General features: G+C 37.6%; 1 protein-coding gene across 2 annotated transcripts in view; it reads left to right on the forward strand.

The window, feature by feature from the left end:
- The first annotated feature begins 1,143 nt into the window (after positions 1-1,143).
- The window catches only part of arhgef12a (Rho guanine nucleotide exchange factor (GEF) 12a), a 46,148-nt gene continuing 34,533 nt past the window's right edge, over positions 1,144-12,758 (forward strand). For both annotated transcript variants that reach the window (XM_081370104.1, XM_081370105.1), the window contains exons 1-2: positions 1,144-1,753; positions 2,298-2,461. In XM_081370104.1, the coding sequence (XP_081226230.1) occupies positions 2,430-2,461 (32 nt within the window). In that variant the 5' untranslated portion in view covers positions 1,144-1,753; positions 2,298-2,429. The remainder of the gene's footprint in view (positions 1,754-2,297; positions 2,462-12,758) is intronic.

Consider the following 12,758-nt stretch of genomic DNA (forward strand, 5'->3'; position numbering starts at 1 on the left):
CATTCCACGTCAGATTGAACATCATAACTAAAGCTACGTTCACACCGCAAGCCTTAAATTATGTTGAAATCGAGTGTAATTGTTTCATAGATAAAGGAGTTCAGATTGGTGGATAGTTTTAGCACTGTAACTAATAACTCTGTAACTACCTTAGTGGCATGAATCGCAATTCTGACTGACAAGACATTTCTTTTTGTACAGATCTACTAGCCTAACTTGAAAAATACATTAAGAGGCCATACAGAAATTCATTAATTCTGAATAAAAAATCATTAAGATATTTATGGGGTTTAATAACAAAAATGCCTAGGTGTTGTCACTGCCTAGAGATTGTAAAATGAAATCTTTTTGGGAAAATAAATAATTGTGGCCTAAGTGATTTGGCATTTTGTTTTATTATTATTTATTTTAAAAAGCAGTAAAGCAGTTTAGTTTTATAACATTAACATTAATATTTTAACCTTTTTTATTTAAGTGATTTTTGTTTTGTTTAGGTAACTCTTTTTGGGGGGAAATAAGTATATTTACGTGTATTTTAAACACTGTCTTCTTCATTTTATTATTACCTAGAGTAATTACAAAACAAAATCCATAATGCAAGTAAAAGGTCCAACTCAAGCAGACTAAAAAAGCGTCCATAACGCGTTGCAATTTTGCAAACGTCCACCAAGTGGCAAAGTAACATAACAGTTGAAGAATTTCGCACTCTTGGGCTTGAAGTTAATTTAATTTAACCAGTGACTGGCTCACATTTTCCAACGGAATAATAAACTCATTTAGCCAGCTGTAAATATAAAAATTCAAGACCTTTCCTGAAAACCCATAATATCACGGAAAATGGACGAAAAGTGAACGCCTTGTCCGAGTCTCACACAAATGTTCCATTCAAATTATGTACGGTTTAGCGTCTTTATGAACAAAATACAAAAACGTCTACACTCAAAGCCATCCAAAACTACATTAAGCCATTTATCTGTCACAGACTCTCTTCTTTTTTAAGCATTTAATTAGAGTTTGATTGAATCTCCGCGAAGAAGCAACTTTAAATCACCATCATCACTTTCATAACACTGACTGTTTCTCAAATCTAGTGAGCCTGACTACTTGTACAACATTTTTGTGTACGTTCCGACTCAGCTAAGCAGAGCGAGCGCGCGTGAGCTCGGTTGAATCGGAAATGCTGTCCATGCAGGCTCACTCTCTCACTAGGGTTTGAGACACAGCCCCGCGGGAGACACGGCAGCAGCACATCTCAACTTTCCCCAGTTTGATGGATCGGAACCTACAACCGCTAACTGGTTTTTAACGTGGACCATTGCTTTCATATCATTTCTAAAAGCATGCGGGGATACCCACGCGAACTTTACCGAGTGGTTTTGTTTATTTTGATGCTGAAGTGATTTCGTCGCCGCTCCATAGAAACTCTCCGCGAGTGACACGTGTATGAGCCCGTGCATTTTTCCCCTGTCTGGGCGACTGTGGGATCGGTGTGGATGCCGCCGGCTGTTTGTTATTGTTGTTGGGAAAATAGCGCGTCTCAGTTTTGGAGTGGACGTTATTAGGCTGCTGTTAGCTTTAGCATAGCAAAGGCCTTGTCTGCAGTCTCGTTTTGCAGTACGGGTATCAAACTGCTGTTGTGTTGGCTGTGGACAGCATTAGGAAACTCCAAAGTGACTTAATTTCCAAAGCAGTGCAACTTCGAGCAGTAGGAAGTGTTTCAACTTCACCTGGGAGCTGCTGCTGAAATACGAAGGTAAATTTACAGCTGCACAATAACGAAAAAACACCAATTCTGAGAGTTATATTTTGGTTAAATTATTAAGCTGAACTGTTCAAGCCTCCTGACTTGCTATAGCCTACTGTTAAACCTAACAAGATAATACGTTTTGTATTTATAGAACATATTTTATATGTTTTATTTATATTAATTTCAAGTATATTAGATGTAACGTTAGAGTTAATGTTGTTTTTATGAACCGTTTTTTTGTTTATTTGTAAACAGCACCACCTCTGGATGAACCAAATGTTATTTGAGTTACTGAGTTACCAAATAATTTGAGTTATTTGGTGTTGGAAAATATCATGCATATTGTTTATGTGCTATTTTTTTTACTTTTAAAGTTTTTAAAACGTATTACATAGCCTACTTTTATGTTGTCTATCATATAATGGCATAAGTGTATGGACTTTTGGGTGTGTTTTGAATATGATTGTCTGGAATCATTTGGATTGAATTGCGGTTTTGGTGAACTGCATGGAATCTTTTATAATACATTTTCTGTTTTTTTTCTAATTAGAGAACCTCCTGGTCAACACAACAGAATACGGATGCAACAGCCTCATGCAACATCAGAAACCGATGCTTCTCCTGATGCATCTGAAAATGACTATAGGATATAGGACGAATAACAGCTAAAAACAAAAGCCCAATGAGTGACACACGGTCCACAGTCACTGACAGGTATGTATGAGTTATGTTCGTGTTATGTGGACAAACTTGCTTCTGGTCTGATCCTACCATATACTTAAAGGTACAATATGTAAGAATTTTGTATCAGAATATCCAAAAACCACTTGCACAGTGTTATATATTTCTTTCAGTTGTGTACTTCCATTATGTTAATAATGTTTCCAAGAATTTGTAAATTCAGAGAAATTCTCAATTTTAAAAAGTGCCCGTCCCTGTTCACTTGTCGCCTGTCAATGACGTAATATCCGCGTTATCCCTGGTTTCCGCTTGTACTGCCATAGTAACCATGGCGACAGACGTGGACAACTGCGTAGCGCGTAACGTCTCTAGCGGCACCCTGTTGTTTTTTCGTTCAAACATTATGGACCATGGCAAGCAGACTTTGGGACAAAAGGAGAAATAAAACGAAGATCAATATTAGCGTGGCGTTTTCGAGATTCCGAGAGCTCCACGTCCGCGACTAACTTGCACTTGACAGAGCTTCACAAGTAACGACTTGACAGGGACGCCGCTCTTGCGTGTACTTTTATTAGACAGGTGAGCAAATGTACATAAAACAAATCAATGTTATATAGCTCAACATGATGAAATGTTAGAATATGATCAGTATGTTATTCTAATGTTGATCTAGTTTACTGCTAGTCTCATATAGCAAACAAACTAACACATAGAATAACATTATAACTTTCAACACACATTTAAATGCTGTTTAGTATGAGAGTGTAACGTTAGACCAAATGAAACAGCGCTGCATTACCTCACAAGTTTCATTCGTCTAATAAACTGACCTGTGTGAGTAGTAATTCAGCACTTGCGGGTAGTTCAGTAGAATGAAATGTCCTTATTCCTTTATATCCACGGGACTCGCGTGTGTCGCTGATATCCGTCTCTCATTAGCAATCGCGACCTGCTTCATACCACAGTCATGTTAAAAAACATGAATGTTTTCACTCATCCAAAAACATTATTAGATCCATCAGCATGACAGCAAGTCCCATCATTCCGCTTATCACTGCGTCATCAACCTACGCCTTTGTTATTGTAAGAGGTTAGCGACCCCTAGCGGCGAAATGTTTTTACATATTGTAGCTTTAAGTGGACACCTTTGTTTTTATGAAATCTCTGAATAATGAACTGTGTTGGTCAGCATTGAGCTTTTATTGGGTTTAGTCTTGTATTTATGTGTGTGACGTTGGTCATCAAGCCTGTTTCTTGACCAGGTTTGTGCTTTACTTTCAATTTTGAGAAGTCAGTTTCCATTGGCAAGTCAATGAATATATGAGAATTTGGATGCACTTAAACATGTTATTAGGTTTGCTGGTGTGTAGTATAAATACATTCACCGACATGTTGCATCTGCCATGTTGACATTGTTTTCTGACCCGTTTGTCTTTTGACCAATCAGCAGTGAATATTCAAATTAACAAATGCAATTTAACCATGGTGTGCAACTTTCTTGGTACCCATAGCACATGAAAAGAGCCATTTACTGTACCTTACAGTTCTCTGAGTGTCAACTTTTTTGGACTTTGACAGCTCCTGTGGCATTATGGGAAAATTTCCACTGGTTGAAGACTTTCAGCAGATCTCAGCAGATACAATAGTTCTGTGTTTTTCCACCTACTGTTTTGTGAATAGTAATACTTCATATTCGGACATATTATTCAGTTGAGGTGCTGCTGTTTGCATACTAGTAGTAAACTACACATAACATGACCTGCGTTATTTTAGTATTATTTATATACTTTTATTGGTATTTCTTAATATTTTTAATGCTTTTTTTTTTAATTAATTTTCAGTTTTCATTTTAATTTTAGTTTAAGTTATAGTCGTTTTGTTATGTGCTTTTGTCATTTTTATTAATTTGTAAAAAATATTTGTTTTGCTTTCCCCCCGATTTTAGTACTTCAACTTATTTTATTTCAGTTAGTTGCAAAGGCAACATTTAAAATTTGTATCTAATATTAATATTTTATTTTATTTCAGCTTTATTTAAAAACTTACTTTTAGTTGTATTAACAATAATGACAGACCCGAACTGCTTTTTTTGTGCATGTTATTTTTCTCTACAAGTACTTTTTAGTACTACCTTTTATTGTTGATTGTTCTGTCATTGTTGGCTTCGAAGTTCGTATGCTTGTGTGAGCATTGCTGCCATCTTGAATTGTCCATCAACCAATAACATGCTTTTGTTTGGTTTAATCCTGTCATGTTGTTGCTTACAGCTTATTTTGAAATTCATATCTCAAATGTGATCCAAACTGTCTCTGATCTCATTTAAGAGGCCAAATGGCCATTCAACAATAAGTCTAAACCATTTTCAGTTCGTGGCAGGGTTGATCATTTCATATAGACAAGAAGTTCAAGAGAAAACCATTGTAACATTGAATTGAATTTCCTTCGATCATTTCATTACTGCAAACCTCACAACTGGTTCAAAGTGTTATGCGCTACTTGATTATTGCTTTTTAGACCATTACACAAATCAAGGGAGAAGTCTTGTCTAACTTCATCATACTGTTATTTGCTATTGATTAGATTCAGACTTTTTTTTATAAGTGTTTAATGGAAACCAAGCCCTGGGAAAGTTCAATAAATGTATCAATAACCTCTATTTGTCCAGTACTCGCATACTATTCACTCATGATGGCTGAAAAAAGTCAGTCAGAGAGTGTTTTCTAATGGTAAACTTGGCCATTCGAGCAGCTCTCACAGGTCTTTGCCACTGACGTCACTGTGGAACAGCAGACTGGTTGTCTGTCTGGGCATCTCCATGATGACAGATGTGCTTTCAGTGTTGTAGGGATTGAAACATGAGTGATAGAAGTTAACTCTGAGGGAGAGGCTCGCTTGTAAGGTTTTGTTGATGTACCTTTCCATCTTGTAGAGTAGGCTACCAATATCAGGATGGAAGATGATTGGTTTTCCTCTCATCTGTTATCACTGAGAGGAATAACTTTTTCTCTCTCTCGCAATTCTCACTAAAACTCGCAGTTACAAGTTTATATTACAATTCTGAGAACAAAAATCAGAATATCAAGTTTATATCTCGCGATTCTGATTTCTCTTACACTGATTTCTTCTATAGACTACTATACTGCAGAACTGTCACTTTCTGCCACCAGGTAGGCTCCGCCCACAAAACATGTCATAGCAGTTTGCATACAGCCAAGTGGTCTATGCATCTTTTGTTACCGCCAGCCTTGTGCTGTTGTGTTTTAATCCTGAGGTTATGCCAGTTCAAAGTCATTTGTTGTTTCTTTGTGTCTTGACATCATTGGCTTTCACCCATGCACTGCAGAATGACATGTAACCCATAACAGGATATCCTGCAAGCAGATTGGTTAACAGCTTTTCGAGTATGTGAACCGATTGTTTTACCTAGACATCATCTCATATAGCATTTAGAATTGAAGCAGCAGTTTATTTTAAATCAGCTTGTCATAGTAAAGCTTTACAGCACATTGAATGTTTGGCCCTCAAGTTTTTGTTTAATGTCCAATTGAAATTATTAGCGTTCATTCATTTGTAATGCAATCTTGACAACATTTTATAATAGGAAAAAATTTCATATCATATTAAAATAAATGGCATGCAATGATAATGTATATTATTAAATCAGGTTGATTACATTTTTGGAGGAAAGACAAAAAAAAAGTAAATCAAAAATATTTACATATTTATATAATATTTTTTTGTAAGTTTTACAGTCCCCAGCCACTAAAGTCATTACAAATGATTATATTGAATTAAACACTGCTGAAATTTTGTGACAGAATAAGTTTTGTTCCTCTTTTTCACACTCAGGGGTATTAATGTTGAAACGTGTTTCCTGTTCATCAATGATAAGCAGAGAGCAGCTTAATATCAAGTTGCTTCAAATAGCCGTGCTGCTGAGCTGTGATGCATTGCTTCACTAATGATATTTCAACACTCTAATATTTGAAACTGTACCATCATTAATGCATTCTGAAATTAAATGCTTGTTATATTCATTATGACTGTAGCTGTAGAGCTGTGAATTTGTGATTTTTGCTTGGAGAGAAAGAAAGACTTGGGCATTGCAAAATTATCTTTGGACAATAAACAATCAGCCCAGGTTTCAGTGTTATTGTGCTCGCTGGCTGCATGCAACAGTGATCATACAACAGAACATTCCGTTCAAACCTCTCGATTGGGGTGGTTCTTTTTAATGAACAAGAGGAACCAATCAGTCTAATTGAGCACAGACCTCTTCAGTCTGAATAATTAACTAAATTGGACAGAAAAACACATACCTGTACACATTACATAGAACAAGTGGTAGCCTAGGTCTATTAGTTTGCATTTACACTATAAGACTTAATGCAAATCTGTTTTGAAATACAGTATCAGATTGTTTTGTCTTGTCTGTTGCTGTGTTGTTTATATCACTGGCAATCATGGATTCAACCATGCATTTAAATACAGTTGTAAATCCAGAAACTTTGCAGTGTACTGAACAGCACGAAAAACAAGCGCTGTTTAGCGGATTCTGATTAACTTGATCACTTCTGTTCGCACGCGCAACAGATATGTCTTTGATTGGCTAATGATCAACACTTCAAAAACAAGTTGTAAATAGAAATCTTTGAAAGAGCGCTTACACAGATATATACACAGGAGTATTTAAAAGCAACTTTTGACTTTTTAATTTAGGCTTTTATTCACATTTAAACACTGATCAGAGAACATAAACAAGCTCAACCGAAACTGCTTGACGCACGCGCAAGACCAAACCTCATTGGTTCTTGTGGAATATCTATCTATCTATCTATCTATCTATCTATCTATCTATCTATCTATCTATCTATCTATCTATCTATCTATCTATCTATCTATCTATCTATCTATCTATCTAGAGAGAGAGAGAGAGAGAGAGAGAGAGAGAGAGAGAGAGAGAGAGAGAGAGAGAGAGAGAGAGAGAGAGAGAGAGAGAGAGAGAGAGAGAGAGAGAGAGAGAGAGAGAGAGAGAGAGAGAGAGAGAGAGAGAGAGAGAGAGAGAGAGAGAGAGAGAGAGAGAGAGAGATGATTTATTTTATTTTTTTGTGCTTTCGCCCCTCCTTAAAAGCCTAAACTTAACGTCCAAATCAGTCAAATCATGTAACTCTGGGTTCGGGCCAAATACCGAGCCCGGAGCCCTCTCCTCGGACAGCACGCCAAATACGCATTTATTCTATCTGACTTATTTGTAAGTGTGAACTCGTGAAGCTTGTTCCAGTCTGGGTATTCTCGATAGTACATCTAAAAATTGGGATGATCACAATTCAGATCGTGATTGTTTGTTATAAGATTGTGTGTGTGTGTGTGTGTGTGTGTGTGTGTGTGTGTGTATGACATTACAGGGCTCCCTTAAATCTCAGATTTTCAGTCCATTATTTGTAAGCACAGAACTGGTTGGCCCACTCTAGGTTTAGATCATAGTGTCAACACAAGGGTTGTGTTCTCCTGACACACGCCCAGTTCTTTCTGCTTTCTGCAATACATTGATTCACGATCAGGTTTCATGAAGCAGTTTGCTGATGTTTTGAGCACAATATTGTTGTGTTCTCATTCTTGTGGCCTGAGTGGCTGACAGACGCTCTCACTGGAGTGTAAATGAAGAGTGGAGTGGGCCGGCCTCACACCCTGCTGCCACTTTGGCATGCACACAACACCAACTCCTCCTCCTCTCCGGTGCTCTTTCTGCACCAGATCTATCTCAGTAAAGATCACCAGCCCCTGCTGAGTCACAACAATGTCTGACACCCCGGTTCTTCCCCCTACCCCTCTGTTCTCCCCTGCCCCCTCCAGCTCCAGACAAATGGGCCTTTCACTACAACACAGGGCCACACCTATACTCACCTTTACCTTGGGTGAAGCAGCTGAAAGTCTCTGAAACACACCTAGTTACTCCGTTGTCAGACGTAAATATGAGCACGTAAGCTTAGCTGCAGGTGAGTCATCTGTCTTGTCAAAGTGCTCATTGTGATTTTGGCTGTGCTGCCTTGTCTTACACCCTTCTGAGCTGAAGGGAATTGGTTTCTTTTAGTCTTGATGGATTGCATGGAAATCCTGAAGTTTGCAGATTGACAAAGATGTTTGAGTACTTGAAGTCGGATTTGGACAAGTATACCAGTTTTGCCCAATGGAAACTCTTAAAAAAATGCAGAAAATCATAGTTGGGAGGAAGGCTAGTCTCTGCGGGGTAGATATTCTGGTTTCTCTGGCAGAGGAAAAAGTATCTCAGTTGACAGTCGTGAAGCCCAGACCGCACTGTGAAATCAACCGAAAGTCTATGAATAGAAGTAACTCAGAAATCACGGCATGAAGATAGCCATGAATGCACGTTTTATGTTACAAAATGAGTCCCTTTGAGAGCAACATATATTGCGTCAACTGGCAAGAAATGTTTCACGTGGCCATTAAAGTAATTATTAATAAGTATGGGCAAGTTATCCCTAAGGTTCAGGTATGGTGTTTTTAATTTGTTTTTAACACCCAATTACAGTCAACACCCTTGAAATTTAAGTCAGGTGTTTTTCTTTTTAGGCTAAAACCACGTTTGGTTGTTGTGGTCTTCAGTTAAAGATCATATCTCATCTGAATGATGACAGGAATGGCCTGATGATGGGACTTGTTTCGAATGAGCTGTTAGCATACAAATTAGCATAACTGCTTTGATAGTGATATAGTGCTGCAAATACTTTGCAACCCACAAGGTTCAAATGTCATAAAAGAAAGCAAATATTTTGTCACTTTGGGCAGATAGAGTGTTTGCACATAATTATTGAGTAGACACATGGAAATAATAATAAAAAAAAAGAGTGGTGCTATTGTGGCAGCTTTTGCTAATAACTATTTGTAGTAGATGCAGTACTTTGAACAGTCGGCATAAAGTCAGGGGCACATTGCAACTTATGACCAAGAACTGCCCATTTAAACCAAGAGTTTTGAATTTGGGGTCTGGAGAATAGAGGATCAGCAAAAAACTATAGATTTTTTTTTTTTTTTTTTTTTTTTAGGACTGTCAGTTTACTTGGTAACTTGACATATTGGTTAAATATGGTTAGATTAATCATGGAATTAATTGTGATTATTTTAACAGTAAAAACAAATGTGCAAACATCTATTTTAATTCTTCATAATGACTTTTCTTCTTCATTTGTTTATATTTTATATTTATAGCTATATAGGTTACAGTTAAATATATATTGTTTTTATAGGTTTTGTGTGTATGTTTCTACAGCGCTATTCCTTACCATCTCCACCTTCTCTTGCATTCTTTGGGTTTATAAGCAAAATTGCCTGTAACAAATGTTTCTCTTGAGATTTAACAGTGTTCTAATAGAATGTAATAATGCTTTGAATGTTAAATAAAGTACATATTCTTAAATTTTTTATGTCTTTACTATAATGATATAAAAGCCTCTTTTTTTACACAGTTTACATTGTTATATAGGCTAGTATATAGTTCCCATTTCCACAGTATTTTAGGAAGGGCTAATATAGACAGCATGTGGCTGTCTGACTGACATCAAACCACCAAAGATTTGTTTTCTTTGTAATGTTTCACATAATGTGCCACTGACATGAATGCTATCACAATAATAGTCCAATGTGCAAAAATAGTCTTCACATGGTCTTCCGTTGTTGGCATACAGATACTTGAAACAGTCCTTGTGGAGGTGTACAATTTTGTCTCTAGTGTCTTTGGACAGCTCTTTGGTCTTGGCCATGTTAGTAAACAATATCTTTTAAAGATTCAATGATATTAACTGTGTAAACTTTGCCAAATCAATTCTGATTACTGGTAAACAATCTTTGTTTCCTGACAGATTGATATAAACTTGTAATTAAACTATATATCCTAACTCCTGAATGATGTGAAATGGCCAGCCAATCAGATGGATGCATTATACAGTACAACATGCTTTAGATGTTCCAGGAAAGGGAGACTGACCCTATATTAGTGCTTTTGTTACCTTAACAGATGTCAATACAGAGTTAGTAAAATGGGTTTTTCCGAGCTGTACAGCAAATGGCAGCCGAGTTTGGAGAGCTCTTTCACAGGGTTTGTTTGAACATAGATTCCCCTACACGACAGTGAATGGGAAATGTGGAGCTGCAGCCAAAAGCCCTCTGGCTGTTGAGAAGGGGAGGGACATTGACCGGGGGGTTGCAGTGTTGTGACGTTCATGTTAATGCTTATGAACGCTTGCCGATACCAAAACGTAGTAAAAGTGCAAGTCTATACAATGGTATGATGCTAGAAAAGATTTGTGGCTGCTCAGCATGACATTGCTAGTGTTATTTTCAACATAACCATTTCCAAAATGAACATTTAATAATCTCTATTCCCTATGCCACATTGTTATATATGTCTGATATATTCCTTTTCCCTTTGCAGTCTTGGCTAATGCAATCCCTGGCCTTCTGTGCCAAGTGGAGACCAGACTGCTGTGCTGTATTTTCTCCGGTGCATTAAGCTGTGACTGAAAAGTGTGGGGAGAGAGAGACGACTGCCTCTCTGCAGAAAGCGATTGGATATGATTTATTCGCCTGTCCTTTTCTCCCTCACGCTGTGTGGACGCTTAAATCTTATGTATTTTCTGGGGCAGCGTGGAAAGGCGGGCACACTGGGCCGAGATTAATCCTGTGTGCTGCGTGATTCACTGCTGCGAGATGGCATGACAGTTGGCTGCAGGATTAACACGGCTCTGATGCACTAAAATATTCATTTTCTTTTCAGACATTCAGGAGTATTAAAGGAAAATACAGGCTAAAAACAAATTAAAGGGATTGTCCAGCCAAAAATAAAAATTCTGTCATTTAAAAACAGTATAACTTTCTATCTTCTGTGGAATACGAAAGATGATATTTTGAAAAATGTACCTCACTGGAAAATCATTTTATCTTATTTATTTATTTTTATTTGATCTTATTTTATTATATTGAGCTATACATGTTGCCTGTAGCAAGGACCGTTCTAAACTATTTTTATTTAATTATTTATTTAGTGGTACAGTTTTCATAACCCTGCCTGGAGCAAAGACCATTTTCAAAATGAATTCATTTGAAAATATATTTATTTTATTTAATTTTGGGAAAGTCTGTTTTCACTTCAGTACTGCTTCTTCATGAGCACAACACATTAAATCACTGTTGCCCCACTAACATACTCTAGCCAACAGAAGGTTTGCTGCTAGAATTAAGAATTTCTAATATATAATAAATCTGAATGGATATGTAGTCAGAGGCTTGGGCTAATTAATAATAATTAATGGTGTCTGCAGTGTTTTGTTTGGAGCGCTTGGCATAAACGCTGGCCGAAACTCTCTAAGTAGCTGAGCATGAAGCCTCTTTAGCAGCTTTTTCTAATTAGCAGGCTGTCAATCTTTAGTTTTTGACAGAGTAGGACCTGTGTCGATTGTGATCTTTTGTTTTGGGAGGTATGGATCGTTATGAGTTCTGACTGGCTTTCGGCGTCAGCTTGTCCTCTTGACCTTGGTGGCAACTGAGTGTGTTGTGAACTTGGCTTACTCTCTGCTTTCCCACCTCCTCCTGCAATATCAAAGAATTTAAACGGACAATCTAGCGTGAAGAAATGCACATCCTCCAGCCCTGTCAGGACGGGTGATTGAGTTTATTGGAGCAGAAAAGGAAAATCTCCCCAGGCCGCTGCCGCTCAGCTCCCCCGTTCCTCATTGTGATGTCACCTGGGGGAGGGGCCGGTCATTTCAGAGACCCAACTCGACCCATGTCATCTGACATTACCCCAAATGACACTTCCACATTCACTTACCTATTCAGTTATTTTCTTTTGACTTTTGCTCTCACTTCCCATTATTACCCTGACTGTATGTATGTGTGTGTGTGTGCATGCTCACAAGCACACACATACTCTGCTCTTGTTTGATCATGTCATTACTCAGTCATCACTGTTTAATGGGTTTTAACAGCTGATGTTTGGAGCAAATGCGGGCTCCTGTTAGAGCCAGTTGGTGCGCTTTTAGGGCCATAAAGACTCTTCTATCCATCCACAAAGCATTTGTCCTCTTCTTATTTGCCTAGATGCTTCCTGGATTTGGTTGTTCATTTTGGTTCATTATGGCCGTAGATGTAGCCTTTATTTGTTAAATGACTTTATTGTTATTCTGTGAAGAGCAATTTTTCTGTTTGGTTCCGCTTCACTCATTTCCACTGACTCCAGCAGCCAAAATTTGACAGATCTGCAAAAGAGATCTCATCGCCTTGGAGTCGGTGGTTTTGTCTCTTATAGTTTTGAGTC

This window comes from Scardinius erythrophthalmus (assembly GCF_964197995.2).
Source record: "Scardinius erythrophthalmus genome assembly, chromosome: 7".
NCBI classification, from domain to species: Eukaryota; Metazoa; Chordata; class Actinopteri; order Cypriniformes; family Leuciscidae; genus Scardinius; species Scardinius erythrophthalmus.